This window comes from Zophobas morio, unplaced genomic scaffold (assembly GCF_036711695.1).
Source record: "Zophobas morio isolate AGI-343-1 ecotype UQ-CSIRO unplaced genomic scaffold, CSIRO_AGI_Zmor_V1 ptg000322l, whole genome shotgun sequence".
In the NCBI taxonomy this organism is placed as follows: Eukaryota; Metazoa; Arthropoda; class Insecta; order Coleoptera; family Tenebrionidae; genus Zophobas; species Zophobas morio.
The window spans coordinates 27,077-53,443 of record NW_026972426.1 but is presented as its reverse complement, the minus strand read 5'-3'; the positions used below and the strand labels follow the sequence as shown (position 1 = coordinate 53,443).

The following is a 26,367-nucleotide window of genomic DNA, read 5'->3' as shown; positions in this document are numbered from 1 at the left end:
GCCACTTTACTAACTCAGAAAGCTGCCGGGGTATTATGCTTTGGGTTTCTTAGACAATTTTCTAATTTTATAACCGTCACATCTATAAATATAGGATATACTAGAAAATAACGTTATAGTATTAGTCTGTTTATATAGCACTATGCTAGAATTGTAGGGATTATAGGAAGAGAGCACTATTATTAATGCTGAAAAGGGCGGCAAGAAAGTTTGAAGCCCTAGCGGAAAGCTACCGCTGGCACTAAAGAGTTGAGTCAAGGCCCTAATAATCTACTAAAACTCAGAAACTTCCTACTAATAAAATAAACCGGTCTTCAACTATTTGAAACAGCACCGAGATTAAGTGCTAAAAGTATTTTAAACTTTGCGACTCATAAGATAGGACAGACATAACCTTAGTTTTTGTTCGCAACTAGTTACTAAAGTTATCTTAACTTACTGCACATAGCTACAACCTTTTTTGAAATTTATTCAATTAAACTTACCAAACGAAGGCCTAAGCCAGCACTAATAAGTCTACAACAATAGAGACGATTATACAGTTAGCTAGGAGGCGCACATTAATGCACTAGAATAAAGTATGACCAGTTCATAGTTCACCCAGCTCTGGAAGACACTAAGATGGACCTTCCTTAGGCTTCTAGTCAGCGCCGGATTAACCATTATTAAGAGCAGCTCTTCCGGACAGAGCAACCAATTTTAATCGATGATTCAAACTCACCTAGCATGAAGCCAAAGGAAGAAGTTTCCTATAGTAACCTCACTGGTTACAAGCTCTTGCTAAAGCGGCGTTCGTCTTTGCTACTAACCTTCAAATTCGTAAAGGGGTACTAACCATGACAATGCTGGTACCCCAGCGTACCCTCTGCCGATAATCAACCCATGGATGAACAACTACCCCGGGATACGTCCACAGTGCACCGAAATTCGAGATCAGTGAGTAGACTACCGACAGCTGGTTGCTGTACTTTACTATAGGTTCTCGTTTACAAGCACCCCGATGTAGCCTCGCTCTATTAAAGAGTATACAAGAATTTAACGTAGTTCGCAAGGTATGAGCTGACAGCGTTATGTAGACAGCTGAGGGCTAGAAATAAGTCTTTGACTTTAAACCATGACTGAACGAAGGTTGCCCGTGCAGATCCTGCTTAACATTGAAATTCAAGATAAGAAAGTGCGCGGGGGCGAGCAACGAACTTTGGTGCCGTCCTTAATCATGCTTTTTTTGTTCAAAGTCAACAATTAACCATTGTAGGGCTGTCAACGGGTTCTAAGGCTTATTTTACAGCAATTATCTTACTGACACGGCTCGGGTATAGTTTTATTTGATGATACATACTAAATAGAGTTATTTCCCAGTATATACATTACATAATGCGGAGCCCCCCGGATGCATTAAGTTCTAACTGACACTTAGTTATTCCTAAGTGGACGACTGTGCTATTAACCTTTTGACTGACTCAGTAATTGGTTATTGAGAGTGTTTACTTCGTACTATATGTACATTCTTAAATTATACATATGTATGCAGCGGTTACTCAGAATCAAATCTTGCGGCCTCTGCCTGATGTCTCTAGGGCTTGACTGATACCTTATTTAAAGTACTTAGAGGTTAGGGAAATATTTAATGTAACCCTGAGGGACGCATGACTTTTTGTTAGTTAATCATTGCCTTGATACTGAGGGGCTTGAGTTAGTTTACAAATAAAAAGTCTTACGAGGTCCTAAGGAGAGTACAAACTTATTTTTACATAAATAAATATATATATGCGACCCAACGAAGCTTAAACGTTTCATTTTATTCACTACTGCAAAACTACTCTCTAGTCGTTGTGAAATTTTGTGGGAAGTATAATAGACCGAACTTTGTCCTCTTTTCCTCGCGAAAATAATTTTTTTAGCTTTAAATTATTTTTTATTAATTTTTTCTTTCCTTTGTTATTGCAGTGGGCTTGAAGCTGTTTTAACAGAATAGTAACAAATCATTGTGGATAATTACCTTCTGAAAATATGTGTCTTGACCAGTACTAACAGCTAATGCGAGTTGCTTAAGTAGGACTACTTTCGTTTAAGCTCATTTTATAACGATCTTACTTCTTAGCAAAAATCTTCATTTTGAGAAAATACTTAAAAATTAAGATAAATATAAACTAAGCCAGCTTGGTAAAGCGTGTTGTTAAGTACAACAGGGAACGCCATATTAAAAAAAATTGACTAACCTAATTCCGTCTGGCGTATTATTTATTCGTAACTACCGCATGTAACATAAGCCGTTACTGGCTTATTCGAAGTAAACATTTGCTTTTATGCAAAACACTATTAAACTAACAGAGTTAAAATACTTAATGCTTTTGGTAAGCGGAACTGCCGCTAAGAAGCGACATCTATCGATACTTTATTTAGTTTCAAGGTTTTGGGATACTGTCATATAAAGGAGATAAGCAGGACAAAGTTAAGGTGACATGGTAGTCCTTAATAGTGAGCAATTTAAAATCACCCAAAATATTAACCATTATAGGAAAATCATATAACAAATATTATAAAAAAGTTTCAATTATTATATATAAGCGCTATTTAAGAGCCCATCCTTCCTCGTCCGTCGTGTTAAAGAGTTATAACATGAAATATTAATTATCGCTTTTTACGATACTGTATTAGAGAAGAAGCTGCTTCTAGAACTATTAAAAATTTTAAAAAAACTGGTTTTTTTATGGTTAATAAATTATTAAAATTACAAGTAAAATTTGTTTTCTACAAATTACGCTATCATATTACTAGTGAAGTAAGTGATTTTTTAGTATATTTTTATGGTTTCGTTTCAAGTATCATTCCAGAATGCATACCTTGCCCTTGTGAGAGGTTTCTCTTTGGGTTGTTAGAATGGGCTTAAACTAAGTCTGACTTGGCACTGATACAATTCGTTGTGGTGGACTGAGTAGAGCTTACTACTTATATAAGATAGCGTTCTAGTAAGTTACTATGTAGAGGGACATATACAATGGTGATACTCAATAATATATACATAGAGGCGGTGCTTACACATTAAAATAATTGATAAATTCAAAGTTTCAGAGTATAATATTAAGATTAATACAGATAATGTCTAAATATAGATACTTTGTGCACACCACAAAAATATTAAACACTCTTTGCAGCAATATTAACCAAAAAATTTAAGATTTCTTCTATTAATTTTTAATAATACGTATTGAAAGAAGCGTTAATTAATGTTTAATCTATAATAATTGCTTGCGTATAAATCACTTTAGTAAGTGAGTTAAAAAATCAAAAATTGTTTATTTAGTATGTATAAATAAAAAGAGCTTTCAAATTAATTATTTTAAGTCCAAGCTAAAAATTTCATCTAGGGTTGGGCCTCTCTTTCTATATAAGCCCATCTCTTGCATGATTTTATTTCTTAACTGCAACTTTCTTTGTTTTTCTTTCTTTTAAGAAAAATTAAAATTTGACGGAATCAAGGGAAAACAAAGTTTTAATTATACCAGAGAGAAAAGATATAAAGTTGAACTTTAGATTTATTTACATCGAATTACATAAATTTACCTCTTGCTTTCTTTGTATCTCAATAAAATTTTCCAGAGAAAGTTCTGAAAATTGTACAAGATCTTCTTTTTTAGGATCCTTAATTAAAAATATTAACGATTTATATACACACAAAAATAGTTTTAACAATTTTCTCCCAGTAACATAATAGAGTCACCGCGAATTACTAATAGGCCGCGAAAAATATCACTAAAGAAGGAGTTTACATAAATTCTTTCAACAGTATCTTGCAATATAATATTTGCTTGGGTAAAAAAATTAATCTTTAGGCTGGTAATATATGCAAGCTAAAGTTAAAATAATTGTATAAATGAAATTTGTGTTGATATTATTGTTATTAAAAAAGTATACTAAAAAAGAACATGACTTAGTTTAAAAATATAGTTAATAAAAATATCAGATAATACCAAACTGATCTATAGACCTTAAGTGGCCAATAAACTTTCTATTGTCGCGTAAAACAATTAAAAACTTTTCTGTATAAAAAATTGTAAAAATAGCGTTTCACAGTAACGTATTATGAGAATATAAATTTTACTATCGACATCACTAAGCAAACTGGCAGATCCAGGAATGTAATTCTCCATTCCAGAAACGCTCTCAAGCACAAAGTTTAATATTGTTAAATATATTTACCATAAAGACAAGTTTTATCTCACACAAAATTATTACCTTTATCTTTTATTGTTACTATTACAAAGGTATAAAGGAACTGTTTACTTACATACAAAAGTCAAACGATTATCTCTCTAGCGTGCATGAAGGACCGAGGAGTACGCCTAGGCTTCTTGCTATCTCCTATACTTTATGGAAGACCTCCCAGACACCAAAGACGTATAGTAAGTGTAACACCTGTTGAGGATAGTGGTTTTATTCTACCTTACTAAATCTCTTTTAAAGATTATGAGGGCGAGGTTGAATACGCGACCATTAAAAACCGAAAAAGAGAGTTGCGTCGGTGAGGGCCGAACCTAGGAACTTGAGTAGACTCTTCAATGGCATTTAACCGCTGAGTTACTTAGACAATTCCCAGTCCCAGGAGGGGTGGTCTCACCTAATTAAACTGTTACATTACAACTACCGCCATCTTCCATCGCACGGGTTTATAAACTGAAGGCCACTGTAGAGTTGACGAGGAAGTAAACACCAGGCAGCAAGATCATCAACAAAGAGTTCCCTTTGTTCTCATCGCTTTCAACAGCAGTACCTCCCTTGAGTCGTTATGGTCGAAGTGTATGCGCGCGATTCCGACTCGCTTGAGGGTTTTTTAAAAGGAGGTATGACCGTTGTTAACAGTCTTTGGCACTTCGCTTGGTTAGTTTTCCTCTCGGCAGGTTATGTGCAGCTTTTTTTGATGTGCTGGCGTAAGCTACTTAGGGCCAATTTATTTTTAATGCATTGAAAGGCCGTAGCTACTCAGGTGGGGCGCCTTAAGCGCAAGAAGGAGGCTCTCACGCTTAAAGTTGACAATAACACAGTTTAGAAAAGCGGTTGGAAGGGGGGTGTCTAGCGATTTTGGAAACGGCAGGACTCGAGCAATTTAGTGAATTATTTGCTCCACTTCGTTTAAGTCAGAAAAATCTGGGGTCTTGGACAGAACTTTTTTAAAGGTTTTTTATATAATTCGGACTTTTATTATGGTAAATCCCTAAAGGAGGATTTATACAAAGACATGCAACACATTTGCTGACATAACTTTGGTATGTTTAAACCGTTTACCTCCACATACCACTGCATGTAATTAAAAAACTTTTGTACCAGTTGAAGAATTAATTCTTTCTTTCCGTTGCCTATAATTTGAGCAAGACGGGCAGTTCCGTAATTAAGAATTGCTAATGGCAATAATAGCAATTTTGAAACCAATCTAAGTTGTAACTAGAGAAGAAACGGTAAAAGCAATTTCATTGTTGGCTGCGTATTATTAAATAATATAGAATTAAATAAAATAAAATAAGTTAATAGTAAAAGGTAACTCTTTATTCAACAGGCTGCTGACTGCAGAATAAGTTAAAGCTCTTTACCACCTCTCACAAAGTAAGCTTCTAGTGTATTTTAAAGTTTTTATTATTGTTTTGTTTTCAGCGTTCGCATTGCGTACTTTCTAGCAGCAATACTGCATGGGCTAAATTTTTTTTAACTATTTTTATATATTATGTCGTCTCTAAAAATTACATTGAAGTTGCTCAACGTTCTTTTTTTTTAATAAATTATTTTTTTAACGTTATTGACTTTTTACCTTCAAAAGCCTTTTAAGTTTACTTATTTTTATAGATATAATTTACTATATGAGTGATCTTTCAAGGATAATTTATTTTGAAAATTTCGAATTTTGATACTTAGTCGGGTGAGGATATTAGTTTTTACCATAAATTTTACTGATGCAACTATTTTTGCTGAATTTTTATTTTAACATTTGCAATATTGGCGTCTTAAACAAAAATATATATTTTTATAAAGTAAGCGTGAAAAATATAAATTTAGTTTTACCCTATTGTTTTTATTCTAGCTACCTTCATGTAGTTTTATGCTATCTTTTTAGCTTGTTGATATTGGGCTTTTCTTATGGCATCTGTATAATTAAAGGTAATACGTTTACGGGCTTAAAGATTTTCTGAGTAATAGTTTACATAATATCTTGGGGCTATAAATAAATTATATATAATTATTTATTTAGAAATTCTCTTTGACTTATGAATTTGTGCAGATCTTTAAACTTATAATATAGTTGAAGCACCAATACTTGTTGTTCTACTTAACTACTAAAATATGAAAATAAAGTGTATAAGCTAAATAAATATCAAATAATTTCAATATAATTTATTGATAAATTTTAAAATTACAAGCTTCAGCAGTATTTTAAAAATAAAATGCTACCTGAATTTAAAAAATTTTAATTTAAAATAAACCCTTATTAAATTAAATTTTGCTCGAAAGAATTACAATCTTTAAATTTACCTTTATAAATTAATAATACAGAAATAACAAAAAAGTATTATTTTTTTTACAACGCTTATTACTATTTTATATAATTTAAGTAAAAGTTATTTTTAAACGGGCTCTAACAAAAGCTTCTATAATCGCAATATTTGAAATTAAGTCAAGAACTTAATCTATTATATAAATCAAGAAAACATTATTTTTGAACAGGCTCTAATTAAGTTAATTAAAGAGATTTATCTATAAAAGTTGTTTTTTATTAAGTCTGTAAGTTCAGAATCCTCGTAGGCCTTAACATTATTCTCACAAGAGCTTAAAATTTCTTTAGCAATCTGAGAATCCGCGACCAAATTTGTTTTTAAATCAGAGTTATAAGAATCGGGCTAGATATAATAAAATAAAGAATAATAGAAAATTTCTTAAGTTTTTTTAAAAAGAAAAGGACTAATTTATATATATATATATATATAATAAAAAGGCAACTTTTTAAAAAATTCTAATAAAAGTCACTTAAATTTATAAATTAATTTGGAATACTTGAATTTCTTTTTGTAAATTGCTTTTTTCTAATAGAAGAGCATGTAGGTCAACCGACATGAATAGTTCAGGAATAACAGAGGGAGCTGTAATGTTCTCGAAGAGAAGCAAAAGTAAATAGCATGAAATAAAGATAATAACTCAAAAGAAATAATAATAATATATAAATAATAGTAGTAAACATTCAAGGAACCGTTAAGTTGTTGTTATTAAAAACTAATAAAAACGAAGCGATTAAAAAATCTAAAAAAAACGGCAGGCAAATATAAATATTTAAAAAAAAAAGGAAAACAAGAAAATTATAATAATTAATAGTGAAATTTATAATAGGTAAATAATTATGATTTATAAAGTATAATAACTTTAATGTTAATTTTAATTAAAATAATTTCTAATAAAATTTGAAAGTGGGACTTTTAAATTAATAATGACCACAATAATAGTAATAATAATAATTATAAGATTCAAACCTGTCGAGTGGAGAGAAGTACCAACATGCAAAGGCTCGCATATCTGTTGGAGCAGTAGCGAACTAATATTACTTTTTATTGCTAATAAATTTCTCTCTATTTCATGAACGTAATGTTGGGATGGCGCCATTTTTGGCTAAATATTTTTTATATATATGTTTAGTATTGTAAAAATTATTAATATTTATTACGGCAAAAACCTTTTTATCAGTCACATAAGGGTCAGTTGTGGGAGAGTGCATATAGTTTGTTAACTTTTTTTTTTGAGCAGCTGCGTATAATAATTTAATAATAATAATAATAATAATAATAATAATAATAATAATAATAATAATAATAATAATAATAATAATAATAATAATAAAACCCAAGTACTGGTCCACAGAAAAGACTTTGTTACCAGCCTGCAAAACAGGTGATTCAAGGAGAGAGAAAGGACTTGTAGCAGAGATGCTAAATGATGAGCTCGTAGAACTTCCTGCAACGCCAATTCTCAAGGAGTCATTAGGATTCGTGATGTGGCATTCAAGAGGCGTATTTATTTGTTCGTCGCATGAACTGCTAGAGCTTAGTAACAACGCGGTGGATGGACTTTCGTTCAATGATAATAACGAATCGCTATCAGCTGCTAAAGAATGTTGAGGTTTGACGTGGTTCTCAGAAACACGTGTGGCATCAGATAGATTATTCTCCACAGAACTAGCATCTTCCCTCTTCGAATCTCCTTTCCGCCGTTTCCGATTGGTTGAGAGAGAACGCGGAGATGAGCTAAGAATTATTATATAGTGACAATATAGTTGCTAACAGTGTATATTTTGGACCCATTTTCTTTTAAAAGAACAGAAGTGCGCGCAGAAGTTCGATTCAAAAAAAAATACTCCAGTTTGCTTCTATCAATCACGTGAATGTAGTAGTCAAGCGGTTTACCCGTCCAAGAAACTCCTAGTAAAGTTTGATGTTGTTAAATGTAAAAGCTTCATTGGTGTTCCGTATATAATTTTATTATGCGGCCAATGAGGGAGTTTTTAACATACGATGGGACGTTAAGAATACCTTCCTCCGAAAATGTTACACGGCGGACGTTCATAATCGTTCCCAAATCTTTCATATATTTTAATAATTAATAAAATTATTATCATTATTAGCAAAAAGTAACTGTCTAGGTTTCTTTCTGTAACTCGCAAGTTTATAGGACAGAATGCTTGCGACGAAATAATACGAGTCCCTACAAAAAAGTTTAAGAGAAGAAATATAATGAGAATTAGTTAACCAATGGAGGCCGACATATAGTTTTAACTTATTATTAACGAGAAGATTATTTGGAAAGCTGGCCAGTAATTAAAGGTAATAATAAAATTTTTCTCTAGTAGTTTTCGCTAATGTTAATAGGGCGGTCTTTAAAAAAGGTGCCTATAATTCTGCAAGACAAGAAAGCAACCCGCCATGTGCCTTCATAACAAAATTTAGATGGTAAGGCTGCATATTAGCAATTTAAATTATGTTAATTTTTTTTCTATTTCATATATATAAAATAAAGTAAGTTAGTTTCCTTTTTTTATATTAAGTGAAAGTAAGTAAATATTACTTTTAATTTATATATAACATCATTAATATAAATTATTAACATATATATATGAAGAGTAAATAATAATCACACTAATTTGTATAATGTAGTTTATATTATTAATTATTATTTCTATTAATAAAAGTTTGTAAATTTTAAATATATTTTTAATAAAATAAGTTTTCTTAAGTTTTTCTTGTTACAAAAAGTTGTTGAAGTTGCGCGTTATTTAAAAAAACAACAAATCTATGAGGAAAGTTACTATAAAAAGAAAAGTCACGTGCCCACGCGCACGTGGTCCAGTACTTGTGCTTATAAGGAAGTATTTAAACACAAAAAAGCTGCTTGTAATGCTCTTACACAGAAAAATTTATTAATTTTTTTTGAATGCGTGTTAAAACAACAGAACATTCTCTAATGCCTTCATGGCGGCACTACACATGCAAAAAGCTCGTGTTTTTCCTAAAAAATTTTAAGTTCATACGAAGAAGAGTACTATTATTCACAACATTTTCTGTGAAACCTATTACTATTTTATAAACTTACCTTTTACATTGATAAGTATATAATATTTTTATTTTTAAAAACTTACTAAGGAATTTTTTATATTTATTATTAAACTTTAACTATTAATTACAATATAACTTCAACTTTTTTATTATACCGAAAAAACGGAACTTTTATTATTATATTGCTTTAACCTTTTTTTTCTACTGCAGTACTAATATATTTACTAATAAAAAAAAATGATCTTGATAATTTTATGGAATATTAAAAACTATTAAATAAAAAAAGAGTGTCTTTAAAAGAGATGTCTTGATTAATTTTTTATTCATTAAAAAAAATGTAAGGAACTTCACTAAATATTTATAGAAATATAAGCAACTTAAATAAAAGATGTGGCAAAGTATTTATATAATTTCGATTGCTATGTTTCATTTATTTTAAGAAAATATTATGCTGTTAAAAATTGCTATAAACAAAATGATAGTATAAAAAAAAAGAAAAAGTTCAATAATATTAAGTAATAAATAAAAAAGTAAAAATAAATTGACATGTACACTTATAATAACTATATTAATAAACTATTTTGCTACACATTTTAATAACGGGTAACTTAGGTCATATTTTGACGCTAAAAAAAACAGAAGTATTATAAAAACACCAATAAGTTTTTTTGTGAGACTCGTTTTATAAAAACTGGTAGACTTTTCAATAGTATGGTAGGAAAAATTTAATGAAAAGGCTGAAAGTCTCTTAGTAACTGTAAAACTAATAAGGAAAAGTAATGATAAAACGATATCATATAAATCTTTTTGGTAATTTATAGAGTTAAATATTATTTTTATATAATAAAAATAATATTTAAACAATAATAAATCCTGCTTTTAATAAAAATTCATAAAAATAATAGAAAATATCTTTTAAAATTTCATGAAAGAGACAAAAATTTCGGTAAAGTATATAAGAAAAAGTTAAAAAGTTTTCAGTTATATTTTTTTCTAAACACGTTTTTAACTAAAAGAGTCAAGCTATAAATAGTGAACCCTTATAGCAATAAAAAGGTAGAAATAAGGTAAATTGTGACAAATAAGCAAAAGTCACATGTCTTCTAATCATTGGGGGTACTTATATTATTTGTGAAAAAAACTTTAAGGATGGTAATGATTGGACAATAATAAATTAACCATCTTTAAGTTCGCGAAATATTTCTTTAAGTTTGTAATTGACAGTAGGACCGAAAGAATAATTATTTACAAATAATATGGTGCACTTCTCAATAGTTTTAAGCCATTTTGGATCAAAAAAGTTTCCCTGTAGCGATTAATAAATTTATTTTACAATACTTATTATGAAAAAGAACAACCAATAATAACAAGTTTTTATAAAAATTCATTATTTTTTTATAGTTTAGTACTAATAATAAATTTTAAGCTAAAAAAATATAAAGTATTATAAAATTATTAGAAATAATAATAGTTCTATACTTGAAATAACTTAAACTTGCCGCACTTTTTGCCATGCCACTGCATTGATTCTATAAAAAGAGTTTGCATTTTCTAATAAAAAAAAATATGAAAAATAAAAAATATTATAAAAGTAAATAATTTATCTAAAAAAGTTTTAAAAGTTCATAAAAAATAGTAAATAGTAATAGTAAAAAGAAATCGAAGTATAAAAATTAATATATAATTATAATTATTAATAAACTAATAATATATTAATAATTACTATATAATATATAGAGTAACAATGATAATTAGTAGTAAAAAAAATGATAATAGATAAATATAAATATAAAGTGGTAGAAAAAATAAAATATAAAAGTAAAATATATCAATTAAATTATCTATAAAAGAAAAAAAATTAAAATAACCATACTGAAAAAATATTGATAATAATGAATTAATAAATACAATATGACAATATTTATAAAATGGTAGAAGATAAATAAAAAATACAAAAAAGTGATTAAATATTAAACAAAAATATATATAAATTTAATATATAATCATAAAAGTAAAAAAAATACAAATAATATTAAGTATATTATAATAAAAAAGAAATACATAAATAATGTATTAAAATAGAATATAATAATATATATAGTGGTAAAAAATAAAATATTACTACAAAAAGTAAAGAAATATCAATAGAAAGAAGTAAATAATAGAAACAATAAAATATCGACAACAACAACAATAATAATAAAAATAATAATAATATTAATTGTAATAATAATAGTAATAATAATAATAATAATAATAATAATAATAATAATAATAATAATAATAATAATAATAATAATAATAATAATAATAATAATAATAATAATAATAATAATAATAATAATAATAATAATAATAAAACTGTGGCGTAGTTGTGCAGATCCATTCTTTTCTCGATTCCATAGGACTTTACACAGCGGGTTTGACCAGCCACTTGTAAAACTACTTGTCCAACACCTCAAATAGGATATAATAAAAACAAACCAATAAAAAATATATAAAAATCATAAGGGACGAATGAGGTTTTCTAAGTAAAAAAAATTTATAAATAAAGCAGTTGCTTTCTATGATATTAATTACATCCTTAGGCAAATGATTTTATATCAAAATATTAAAAAAGTTTAACTATTATTTCTATATATATTATTTATTTTTAGGCAAAAATAAAAAAATGTAAATGAAAAAATTTATAATTTGTTTTCATATAGAAACAAAAAATATTAAAAATTAACAAAAATATTTATAGTTAAAATTTTATTTTAACTTCAAGGTATCACGAGGAAATAATCAAGAGATTTACCACGTGACACAATATTTCAGCTTTTGTACTCATCAGTATGAAAATGATACCAATGAACTAAATATTTAGACAAATTTTAAACCGTAACAACTTTTGGTTCTACTTATGATAATAACACTAATAGTTCTTCTAAAAACTTACAAACTTTAAACAGTCTCGCCTATAAGAAAAAGGTGACAAGTTAAATGATAATGAAAATTTTAAACATGCAACAGCAGCATTAAAAAAATTAAAAAATTAATTATTTTCGATGTCCAAAAAAACTTAATCATATTTTTTAACAATTTTTATAAGTAGGAAAACAAAAAATAAACACCTTCCCTGTACACACAAAAAAAATTTATTCATCAAAATATTCTTTAGTTATATATTTTTTTATTATTATGATAATAAATATAGTAAATGCTTACGGCTATAATAAAAAGAAAAAAATAAACAAAATATAATATAGAAGAAATAAAAAACTGAGACAAAAAGTGTACTATTGATATAATATTTATTAATAAATATCAAGTAAAAATATTATAATTATTTAAATTTAATAATAGTACTTTATAATAATACTACAGTAAAGAAAAAAATTATAAATAATTAATAATGAGCAATTGATAATAAAAATAGTAGTTAATAAATAGAATGAAAACCAGTACAAATAAAATTGTTGAATATTTATTATAAACAAAGAATCAAAATAGAGAAATGAATTGGAAATAATAAATAAAGGACCAATAAAAATTATGAAAAAATTGACAGTCACCGAAAAAAAAGTTAAAATTTATTTTTAAACAGATAATAAGACGTGGAAAAGTGAATAATAACAAACTAAAAGAATACTAAAATAATAGTGAGACCATGAAAGTTGTATGCTTTTTATAATATTCTTAATAATAAAAATACATTTACAGGAAAAAATATGAAAATATTTTCAAGTTCCGAGGCCATACAACAATTTTTTTAACCACCCAATGGGATATCACACAAATTTACGTAAACTTCTGTATTTAGTAATAATTATTACCACTACCGAGATCAATAAAGCGGTCGTTTTGCCCAATAGGGACAGTGGCTATAATTTCTTGCATGAGATTAAAGTTGAACTCTCCATAAACCTAAATTTCCAGAAAAATAATGAAAAATGAGCTGTTTGTTTATTTATGATTATCATAGTAACTATTATAGTTACAATCATAAAATTTTTTAATGTAAAATACTTATTCTTATACAATAAATGTAATTTAAAATTTTATATTAATATTTTTTAGAGTTAAGCATTTGACAAGCATTATTTGTATGGAAAATAATTGCAATAATAATAATAAAGTTATTGATTTTTAGCGGCTCCTATATTACAACAATAACTTGTTTGATTATTTTTAGAAAATATTATTTTAAAAAATTTTTTCAACTAATATTGAGATTAAATAAATAAATAAAACTTTATAAAAATATATTATAATAGGAAAATATTTTAATGATATGGAAACAAAAATTTTTTTAAAAATACATTAACTATAAAAATAACGAAGTGCTTAATTTTAGTGTTATTATGTAAGTTTAATAATAATATAGTTTTTTGTATGTCAACTTTCTTAGAAAGCAATTATAAAAATTTTTATACAACCTTCCTATTAATATTAACATAATGATAATAATAATATTAATATTTATATGTAAGCTTTTTATAGAAAGCAATTTTTTTAATATAGAGGGTATATTATAATATATAAAAAATTTTATAAATTTTTTTATTAACACTAATATAATTATAATAATAATAATTGTATAAAGTTTTTTAAAATTTTGATGGAAAGCAATTTACTTATATAAAAAAATATTATAATTAAATTTTTTTGACAACTTTTCTATTAACATTAGTATAATATTAAAATAAAGTTTGAAAGCTTTTAATAAAAGCAATTTTTTAATATAAAAAATACATTATAATATATAATTTTTTTTTACAACTTTTCTATTAAATATTAATAAAAAAATAAATAAAAAAACATTAATATAATTTTTTATATATGTAAATTTTTATGAAAGCAATTGTTTCAATACAAAATATAATACACTATAAAATAATTTTTTTTTAACTATTTATTAACATTAATATAATAATAAGTGTTTATTATATGTAAATTTTTAATAAGAGCAATTTTTTTAATAAAAAATATAATGATTCTTAGACAACGCTTTGATTGTTAAATAATAACTCCGTAAATCATCTCTTGCCTCCACGTTAGTAAACCGTATCAATATCTTTTTGCTTCCGAACACGTGGAAAGGCACATCTACTCATAGAGTAGCTTTATAAACAACTAAATTTTTTTTTTCTATTCGTCTCGCTATGCCCTCGTGACCTTTTTTAATGCAGATTACTTTAGTAGCGTAAGCACACTTGATCATTTATTAATATTTAATAATGTAGAATTTCTAAACCTAAACTTTTAATGAAAGGCAATTATAATATGTGAAATATATTAACAATATGTTATAAATATTTTGATAATACAACTTTTTTATTAATATAAGTATAATAACAAAAAATAATAATATAACTTTATTTAAAAAAAATCTTTTTTAATACAATTATTAAAATAATTAGTATTTTTATACAGCAAATTTTTTCAATATGAAATGATAAAAGTTTTTTAAAAAGATTTATTTTTACTATTTATAAATTTTTTATGATTCATAAAATAGTAATATGTACACTCAGTATTATTTTATTTATAAATTATATTAGTAAAGTATAAAATATATTAATAAATTTTAATAAAAATTTGAAAAAAAAAGTAAAACAATATATATTAAAAAGAGAGGAATACTAATAAAAATTGTAGATTTTATTATAAAGTAAAAGTAAATAATTTTAAAAAAAAGTAAGTGTATTATTAATATAAACTTAAAACTTTTTAACAATAAAGTAGAAAAGAATAAAGAAAGGTTAAAATTTATTAAAAAAAAATAAAACTAATAATAATTAACATTTTATGATATAATATTATATAAATTTTTAATCTATAAAGTTTTTCTACATAACATAATTTTTTTTAAAAATAATAATTTATGCTAATATTAATCTTTTTTTTTATATTTTTATAACTTCTGTAAAACTTCTTCATGATCAAACTAAAAGAACAAACTTAATAATATCAATATTTTATCATAAAAATTTAAAATTTATCATAATTTTAACATTAAAATCTTCTTTACTATATAGTTTTTTAAGAATTTTTAATATTTATTATTTTTATATAGTATTTAATAGTAAAAATACGTGATAATAACTTTTTCTTTAAAAAAACATAAAAAAATTTATTACACGAATTTATTGTCATTATAAATCTATAGAAATTTAGTTAACTAACAGATTATGATATATAAAGTATAAATTTTGAAATAATTTTTTTAAAAATAATAAACTTACATAAGAAAGTAAAAGTATATATTATAACTAAAAATTATTTTTGATAATAAGTAATATTAATAAAGATATAATAATTATTATTTAAGTTTTATTATAATATTAAAAGTTTAATAATTTTTAAAAGAAAAGCATATATATTGAAAAAATTTAATAGAATTAACTTTTTTTTTATAAATAATAAAAAAGTAAAGTAAATTTTTTAATACTATAAAAATTTAAAATATAATTTTAGATAATAAATAAAAAATTTTATAAAAATATATTTTTAAAAAGATAACAAATATATTATTATTTTTACAAGTTTATTTACTTATAAAAAGCTTATTCAAAAAACTTTTAATACCAAAAAATTATACTATAATTAATAAGTAAAAGAATATTTAATTTCTTTTCTCGAACACTTTTATTATTCTAAAAAAAAAATTTTTTAACAGAAAAATTTTTTTTATTATAAAATCTTAATTACTTTATATACTTTACAAAAATATTGAAAACTATTATTTTCCTTTTCAATAAAAATATATAAATATAATAATTATAAGAATTAAATACTTTCACCATCTTTTATATAATAAATTTTTAACATGAAAAAATTTATATTTAAATAATTACATTTATTATTTTATTATTTATTAAATATTAAAAAGAAATAAAAAACTTTTAATTTTCCTTATAAATATATTGATATATTTTTGATTAAGTATACAATTCACTACTCTTAAAAACCTTTCGTAAAAAGAAATTATTTATATAACAATAATAATAAAAGTGATAACTTTAAATATATAATACTAAAAATAAAAAACTTAATGACTATTTTTAATATATTGCTAATAAAGTTTTACTTAAACTTTTCATGCTAAAAAAAATATCTAGTAAATAATAAAAATAATTATTATAAGAATATTGACTTTAGTATAAAGTAAAAAAGTAAAAAACTTTAGTGATTATTATATTTATTTTTATTACTATGAGTATGTTATTATTCTTTAAGACTTTTAGCACCAAAAATTGATAGTAATAAATAATAATAATGATTATAATAATTCTTATTAAACTATAAAAATGTTAAATAATAAAAAACTTATAACAAAGTTTTACTTGGACTTTTATCTAAATAAATAAAAAGTATATAATATATACAAATAAACCTGTTGACTTTTCAAAAGGTTAAGAAAATAAAACTTTTTACATATTAATAAAAAAAGTTTATTACAACTTCTAAAAGTTTTTTTTAATACTTTTAATACCAAATATTATATAAAAAATAAATAGTAGTAAATATAACAAAAAAAATTTCATAATAAATTTTTTTATAAAATTAATAAACTTTACTAAACTTTTAAAAAAAATTGTTATTTCATATATTAATAAAATTTTATTGCTATTATTAAAAAGCTTTATATATAAATAAATTTATTTAATAAATAATAATTATTATAATAATTATAAACTTGCAAAAAATATTAAAAATTAAAAAACTTTGTTACTATAAAAATAAAAAAGTTCTTTACTATTAAAAAAATTATATGATTAATAATAATAATTATAATATTAATAAAAATAATATTAAAAACTGTTACTTTATATATTAATAAAATTATTACTACTAAAAAAAATTTTTAATCTTTTTTTATAAAAAAATTATATAATAAATAATATTAATTAGAAAAAAATAAACTACTTTTTTAAATCTTTCTTATAAAATAATAAAGAAAGTTTTATAATTATAATTATAATACTTATATTTTTTCTAATTTATAATTATCGATACTAAATATATTCAGTTTATCTTTATTAAAATAATTTTCTTAAATAAAAAAAGTAAATAAAACTTTAATGATATGAAAAATTATTAACTTTAGAAATCATTATAACTTTTATAAATCATTATCATAAAACTTAGTTATAATAAGTTACAATAAATATTTTTTTACTCCAAATACTTTATATATAATTTTTTAGTTTATTATAATAAAAAAATTTATTTACTACAAAAAAGTATTTATATATATTTAGCATAAAAATATATGTAGAATTACTTATTTTAAAAAGTATTGATGTTATATATAATGTTCACTATATTTTTTTATAATTGGAATATATATACTAATCATACTCACTTTATAAATAACAAACAGTTTATATAAAAAAAGGTTTATTATAAATACTTTTAACCTTTTTTTTTTATTATAAGCAATATATTTTATATTTTATCGTTAAAAAGTTTAACACGTTAAAAGTTTTATTCGTTATTATAAGAAAAATTTAATAAAAGTTAGTTTATTATTATTAATATTTTAAAATATTAATGGATTTTATGTTTCGTATTAACACTAAAAAAATTCTAACAGTACTTTTCTACATACTAAAAACGTGACTCCTTTCTTACATTATTTTATATAAAATAAATAAAAGGTTTGTCTTACTTACCAATATACTTATTAGTAAAATTTTCATTATCTTTTATATAATATTTCATGAACTATTACAAAGTAATAATGTAACATTGGCGAGATGCATTTATTATTATTTAAGTTTTACTATTATTAACGTTTTATTTATTATTGGTTTCATTATAATAAATATTATCATTTCAATTTTATTATTCTATTTATTATTAATTTTTTTATCCAGAATATTATTATTATTTAAGCTTTATTATAATTATTAAGTTTATAGATCAACTATCGCCATTAAACAATCGATAATTATATATAATATATTTTTTGACCTACAAATTTATCAGTTTTCTTTTCTTATTTAAAAAATGTATGTATATTTTTTCTGGCGATTATTGTTAAGGAAACAACAGAATAAGGTCATAATAATAGGAAAATAGTTATAAATAATCATATAGAAACTAAGAAATAAACTAAATACGAAAAAAAAAATAGTCACGAAAAAGGCGAAAAAACTAGGCTATCAAAAATCAGCTTTGCTTATTCCCGCGAAATAAAAATGGTTCAAAAATAATTTTGAGTACCAAATAATTTATAATCGGCTCCAAATTGCGAGTTATGGGCTTTAGTTGAAAAAAATGATTAATTAGGTTTAAATATACAATTAAAAATATTAAGCTGGTTTGGCAGAAAAGCATATGGTTAGGCGGAAGAGATTGCAAAAACGACTCGACAATAACAAGGGTTAAGCTTAACCCTTTTTTCGTAGGTGTAAAACTGACCATTGGTTTGCATCTTCCCAATTTTATAAAAGTAATATTTACTCCGCAAAATTGTGTCAATTTATCATTATTATTAGTGCATAAACGTACCAACAAATCCCCCATTTTTTATGTATGCAAAGAATTCTAATGATATATTTTATCATTAATATTTGCTCATAAGAATAATTAGTTGACGTCATTACAAAGATTTTTTTAACATACGTACATTTTTATGGGTCAAGAATACAAGAATCGTGTTACTTTTAAGTAAACCAAATTTTTTTTTTTTTAAGTTTACTAGTTGCCAAAAAAAACTTATAATTAGTTTTAATATATCTTATACCATCAATACAAACTGCACCAATGGTCTCCATTTCATTTCACAGACATGAGAATACGGTCTAACAAATGGATTTATTTTATATTGAAAAAATTTTTATATTTCTTATTAACTAAATAACCGTGTCATTAATTTATAGTAAATTATGGTATCCAACAATTTTTTTCGAGTTCATTAAGCGTAAGAACTTTTTTGTAATATAAAGACTAAACATGTTTTTATATAATTATTATTTTACATATAAAAAGTTTATGATATAAGTTTGTTTGCAATTAATAACTTTTTCATAACTTTATTAATAAATTTTATTAAAATATTCATATTAAAAATAAATAATTATAATTTTTCTTAAAAATAAAAAGTTATAAAACTGTTCTAAATATATTTGTATTTATTCTTATTCTAAAAAATTTATAATATTATTTTAATATAAAGGCTATCAATAACCGTAATATAAACAATATATGTTTAATATAATATATATTAAAGATGAAAACATTCTTTTATTACAAAAAAAAGTTTAATATATATATACGATAAACTTCAGTTATTACCTTTTATATAAAAAAGATATTAAACTTTTCTTATTTATTACATACAAAACTATAAATAAATATTAAATAAAAAAAATACTTCTAAAAAACTATTATGTAATTACTGTTTATTTATAAATATATTAAACTTTTCTTAATTACCTACAAAAACTTTTAAAAAACTACTAAATAAAAAAATATTCTAATATAAAAAAATACTTCTTCTGAGAAACTTTTATATTTATTTAAGCGCGAAATGTCGTCGATGGCTTTATTATAAACGTGTCGCGTTATATGCGAGAGAAGAAGATCCGATGCTTCTGTTGGTATGAGCTCTTTTTTCTATATATTAATAATAATTATGAAAGTAATAAATATGATGATAATAAAAAGTAATAAAATTAAAATATTTAAAAGTATAATAAGAAAACTTTATTTTTTTTAAAAATATATTAAATAAGAACATCTCACAATTCAGTGATATAACGAAAAAAAATTGTTCAAAACTTTTTAATATAATGAGAAAAAATTACTTTTTTTCAAAAAAATGAAATAAATCATAGAAGTATTAAGACATAAATAAAATTATTATATGAATAGTCTTTTGCAAATAAAGAAAAAGATTTTAAAAAAATAAAAAAAATAATGAAGTGATAAAATAAAATAATAAAAACTTATATAAATATACCAATAATAAAAAATTAAACTATTAAAAAATGATTAATAATAGTGGGAAAAACTTTTATGTATAAATATGAGGGTATTAATAATTATGATAATAATAAAATATGTAAAATCATAAAATTTAAACTTCATTATTATAAACGCATAAAATAAAAATAATAAACTTTAAGTACAATATTATTTAAAATATTTTACAATAAAAATAAATTTCATCATAGAGCGAAAGATATTGAAAATATAAAATATATAAAAACTTTTAAACAATTATTAAAAGCAAATAATAAAAGTTTTAAAGAAAAGTATACTAATAAAAATAGTAATAATAGTGAATATTATATTTACAAAAAAAAAATTTCTTTTAAAATAATAACATAAATCGTAAAGTTTGAAAAAAAAATATAATAATAATGCAAAAGACATTAATAGTAAAAGTTAAAATTATAATAAAACTTGATGACTCTGAGAATAGCAACAAATAAAGTTTTCAGAAAAATAATGACTGTTGATGCTAAAAATATAATGAAGATGAAAAGTTTATATAAATTTTTATAAAAAAAATAAAAATATATTTTTAAAAATATCAGAAATAATATTTTAAAAAATTTTATTAATTACTTATGAAAAAGAAAAACTATTATAGACTTGCTATATAATAAAAGTTCAGAAAATATATATTAATAAAGTTTTTACAAAAAATATACTATAAAAACTTTCTTTGTATATAAAAAAGTAATAAAAAATGATAAACTTCCATACAAAATAAATAGTAAATATAAATATATATATAAAAAGTAATATTTTTGATTAAGTTTTACAAAAAATATAATAAAAAATTATAACAATAAAGTAATTATATTCTCTAAAAAGTTTTTGATAATAAAAAATATTATAATAAAAAATTTATAAAAAGAACTCCAAAATATTGATATTCATTTCTACTAATAAATATATTTAATAATATTTTTAAATTATATAAGTTTTGTAAAGGGTTTTTAAGATATTAAAAAAATTATTAATTATAAATTTTCTATTAAAAATTTAATAAAAAAGAAATTTAATAAAAAACAGAAAAAAAAATAAATACAAAAAAACTTTAAAAAATAATAATTTATTTTTTTTTACCAAAATATTTAATAAGTAAAAATAATATAAAACCAAAAAATATAATAAAATAGTATTATAATAAAGAAAACTATATTTTCTAAACGTTCTTTAATGCATTTATATGAGCTATGAAAATTATATATAAAAAACAAAAGTAATAATAATGAAAGTTAAAAGTGTTTTTATAAATATAATTACTGAAAACCATAATAATAAAAGTTTATAAAAAATAAATACTTATAAAAACGTATAATCGCGAACTTAAAAAAAAGTAATATAAATTTTTATAATATTTATAATATAATATTTTATCTTGAAAGATTTAATAGTAATTCTTTATGTGTATAAAAAAAGTTTTTTTTCAATACTTTTTAATAATAAAAATATATTATACTTGAAAGGTTGATAGTAATGCATTATAAATATATAAAAAAGTTTATTTTAAACTTTCAAACAAATGTATAATATAATTTTTTTATAAATAATTATAAAAACATAATGTATAAATAATATAATTAAAAATGTATTATATAATAATCATTAACAATATAAAGGTAGTAAAAGCAGTATAAAAATGCTTTTCAAAAGAAGTTTACAGAAAATTAATAATAAAATATAGAAATTTTTAATAGCGTTTATAAATATAGTAAATACTATATTATTATCTAATAAACTTAATATAAAAAAATAATAAACATTGAAAAATATAAATAATAGAAATAAATTATTAATTATTATGATAACAATAATAAAAATATATCATTAAAATTATAATAAAAGCATTTATAGTAGTACTGTTAAAAAAAGTTTTGTAATAAAATATAAAAGTTTTTAAATCTTTTATTATAATAACTATAACTAATATTATTAATAAAAAGTTTCATAGAAAATAATAAACATAAATAAATAGAAAAGAAATAATATAAGAGACTTAATTATCTTTTTTTAACCATAAATTATTAATCACTTATAATATTATGAAAATTATATATTATATAAATTATATTAAAAAATATTTAAAGCACTACTTTAAAAAAGAAGTTTTGTCAAAACTTTATAATATTATATAAAAATTTATAATACTTTTTATGAAATAATAATAATAATTACTATAATATTGATTAATAAGACTCATAAATTATTAGTAATAAAGTTAAAAAATATATATATACAAAAAACTTAAATTTTTTTTAGACAAAAAATTATTGAGTATTTCTAAGAAATAAAATATTTTATAAAGTATAATAATAAGTGAATTTTAATAAAATTTTTATAATAAAATATAAATGCATTAAATATTTCTTATAACCACAATAACAATAACTACTATTAATAACAAGTTTTCCATGTAATAATAATAAACAAAAATATATATAAATACTTATAAAATAGCCTATAAATTATAAATATATTTTAAAAAATAATAGCCAAAAGCACTGAAAGCAGTACTTTTAAAAAGTTTTTTACTTTAAAATATTTGTAGTGCCCACAAAAAAAAGTTTACGTCTATTTTTATAAAAAACTTTATTAAAGAAAAAAAACTTTTTTATTATTAATATTTTGGAAGTGTTTTTCTAAACTTTGAAGATAAATATTTTTTAATAAACTTTATATATAAAGTTAGCATAATTTATATTGTGTTTCCCATAATTTCTTACAATCAAAATAAGTTTAAATAAAATTCATTATAAAAAAAAATAAACAAACAAAGAAAAGCCAAAAAAAATATAAAAAGTTTTTTTTTATTTTTTCTCCTGAAGAATAATTAAAAAACTACATTCGAGTATAAATAATAATATGAGAGTATTATAGAGAAGTCATATATAATATTGCTTTTTATTTTTTCTATTAAGGGATAATAAAAAATAACTTTTCTGTTTAAAAAAATAATACAAAAAAGTTATAAAGTAATAAGAAAGTTGAAATTAATCTCAATTTTTTGTTTTTTCTTTATTTTTAAAAGAAATAAAAATAATTAACAGAAAATACAATAAATAAAATAAAATAAAAATTAAAAGTTTATTAATAAAAGTTGAAACTTTTTCTAATAATAATACACAATATTAAAGTTTATAATGAAAACTTAAAATTTTTTTTAAAAACGGTAGTTTCGTTTTTAATTTATAAATATAAAAAATATATAAAAAAATTATAAAGTAATAAAAAAGTAATATATAGTATAACTTTTTGTATTTTTTATTTTTATTAATATTTTTACTTAAATACAATAAAATATGATAAAGTAATATAAAAAAAAACAACAACAGAAGTTTATTAAAAAAAATTTCATAAATATACATAATAAAGATTTTGATAGAAGTTTTATATTTTATGTACAACAATAAAGATTTACTTTCCTTATGAAAAAAAGTAAAAATATAAAGTTTATTTATAAAAGTTTTCATATTCCACAAAAAAGGTAAAGTTATAAAAAAAACTGCAAAACAACTGCAAAAAAAGTAGGAAAAAAGTTCTTTTTTCTCTTTACTTTGCGCCGCATGCGAAGGACTTTGGCAAGAGTTCTGTTGTAACTGTCAACTAAACTAGATATTGCATGCCAGTCTAAATATATAACAATAATAATAGTTAAAAAAGTAAAAAAATGAAGTAAATACGAAATATAATCCAAAAAATTAAATTTTTAATTAAAAATTTAAAAGTTGAAAGCATTATTTTTTATTTTTTTAAATAAAACTTAATTTAAGTATATGAATATAAATTTTTTTTAAAAAAGATAATTTATTAATTAATTTCAAGTTTTCTTCTTACAAACCTTATAAAAACTTTGCTAAAATATAAAAACAAAAAAAGTTATGAGTAATATATAATTATTATCATAATTTAAACTTAATATTGAAATTCTTTACTTAAAGTAAAAATATTATTTATAAAAATAGTAAATAATAAATAAATTTAATAAAAAAAATGTCTTTTTAAAAATTTATATAATGTCAAGAGAAAAAAATAAATTAATTTATGACTAATGCATATTAATTATCTATTATAATTTACACTTATTAAAAATATATTATTAGGAAATTCTGCTTAAAATAAAAAAGTTTATTTTTATAAAGAGTAAATTATAAATTAGTTATAATGAAATTTTTTTACAAGCCTTTTAAAAATTTATATAAATTGTGACTAGTATACATTAACTATTTCTATTAAAATTTAAATTTATTATAAACAAAATATCATGAAATTCTTTATTAAAAGTAAAAAAAATTGTTTAAATTTTTAAAATTCATATTTATTATATAATAAATAATAGGGCTGTAGTAATAAAATTATTCAAATATATATTTTTGTTTATAAGGAGTAATAAAAATGATAAATTTTTTAATTAATAATTTTTATTAATTACTAACTAAAATTGAGTAAAAAAAAACCTAAAATTTATTATATTATATATATAGTAAAACTATACTATTTAGTTATAGTCTGTATATATAGTCTTTTAGACAAATTTAAAAGAAAATTTATAATTTAATTAACAAAGTGCTTCTACTATAAATTTTTAAAAAAAATGAAGATTATTTTCATATTATTAATATATATTTTATAAAATTAAAAAGATAGTAATATTACTATAAAACTTTATAGATATATATAAATTTATTTTAAGTTATTAAGTTTTATATATATGATTTGTTTAATTCAAATTTTAAATCTAAAAATAAATTAAACCAAAAAAACATAAAATATATATTTACATAAAATAATTTTTAAATTTTCATATCTTTACTCGCTAATAAGATTAAATTACCCAAAAAAGTTTCGGATAAATTTAATTAAAATTATATAATATTAACGTATAAGTATTTTAAATTAATTTATTTAAAAGTTTGTTTGGTCAACTTGAATATTTTAATATAAATTTATTATAAAAAGTTTATTTTTTCGTGATAAAATAATTATAAAAAAAAATTATTTATAAAACTAGTGAACTAAATTTACGAAATTTATCTTTAATTATTATTTAAGTTGTAGTTATAAAGATTATTAAAATTATATATTAATAATAAACTTCCATCTTATTTATAACAATAGCCGTTAAATAAAAATTGAAAAATAAACCTAAAATACAACCACCAAAACTAATTTATTAGAATAAAAAGTAGAAATTAAAAATAAAAAAAAAACCGCTATAGTTAATATTTGCAATGTCATCTAAAAATAAATCTGCAATTTCTTCAAACTCACTTGAAACTAACTTCACGGTGTCTAATAATTCTGCTGCTTGATTGATTTCATCCTCGTTGTACAAATTTTATAGAAAAATAATTTCAATTTTTTTAAACTTTCAAGTTAACTTTTAACAAACTTCGATTAAGGATAATATTTTATTATTAAATAAAGTAAATTAAAAAAAAGTCAAATGCGAGTAAATAATTTAAGAAAAAATTGAAAATAAAGTTTAATAAATGTATTATTTTAGTTAATTAGTTAAAAGATAGTCAGAAATATATAAAATTGTGCAACGAAGATAAATAAAATGGTATAATAAAAGAAGAAACAGGATATCCTCTACAAAATTACACTTATCGGAAAGAAAAAGTTATAAATGATAATTAACGCAACTGTTACTATAAGAGGCCACTTATAATTCATAGTTGGTTGTCCAAACTGAGGACTTAAAAGTCTCAATACTTTTATACTGCTTGTAAAAATAGTAAGTTTAAAATATATAAACTTTATAATTGAGATGAACATACTCATCCATTTAAAT

At 21.6% G+C, this 26,367-nt stretch overlaps 2 protein-coding genes and 2 long non-coding RNA genes across 4 annotated transcripts; 1 reads left to right on the top strand and 3 right to left on the bottom strand.

The window, feature by feature from the left end:
- Positions 1 to 3,331: 3,331 nt before the first annotated feature.
- LOC135119959 (uncharacterized) lies at positions 3,332 to 4,372 on the bottom strand. The gene is made up of 4 exons (XR_010278447.1): positions 4,103 to 4,372; positions 3,972 to 4,040; positions 3,565 to 3,642; positions 3,332 to 3,446 (listed from the first exon to the last, which is right to left on the bottom strand). It is a non-coding gene; the product is annotated as an uncharacterized LOC135119959 (long non-coding RNA).
- A 532-nt stretch (positions 4,373 to 4,904) lies between these two features.
- On the top strand, positions 4,905 to 5,598 carry LOC135119929 (uncharacterized). The gene is made up of 3 exons (XR_010278429.1): positions 4,905 to 5,264; positions 5,326 to 5,453; positions 5,552 to 5,598. It is a non-coding gene; the product is annotated as an uncharacterized LOC135119929 (long non-coding RNA).
- A 1,139-nt stretch (positions 5,599 to 6,737) lies between these two features.
- On the bottom strand, positions 6,738 to 8,733 carry LOC135119946 (uncharacterized). Its single transcript, XM_064044317.1, has 8 exons — positions 8,665 to 8,733; positions 8,562 to 8,609; positions 8,330 to 8,450; positions 7,876 to 8,276; positions 7,709 to 7,779; positions 7,509 to 7,644; positions 7,039 to 7,124; positions 6,738 to 6,884 (listed from the first exon to the last, which is right to left on the bottom strand). The coding sequence occupies exons 2-8, from the start codon at positions 8,593 to 8,595 to the stop codon at positions 6,738 to 6,740; spliced, it is 996 nt and encodes a 331-aa protein (XP_063900387.1). The 5' UTR covers positions 8,596 to 8,609; positions 8,665 to 8,733.
- Positions 8,734 to 10,189: 1,456 nt separating this feature from the next.
- Positions 10,190 to 25,868, bottom strand: LOC135119932 (histone-lysine N-methyltransferase, H3 lysine-79 specific-like). The gene is made up of 6 exons (XM_064044304.1): positions 25,842 to 25,868; positions 24,127 to 24,200; positions 20,070 to 20,192; positions 13,400 to 13,490; positions 11,944 to 12,038; positions 10,190 to 10,207 (listed from the first exon to the last, which is right to left on the bottom strand). Exons 2-6 carry the CDS (start codon positions 24,136 to 24,138, stop codon positions 10,190 to 10,192), a joined length of 339 nt encoding a protein of 112 aa, XP_063900374.1. The 5' UTR covers positions 24,139 to 24,200; positions 25,842 to 25,868.
- Positions 25,869 to 26,367: the final 499 nt, after the last annotated feature.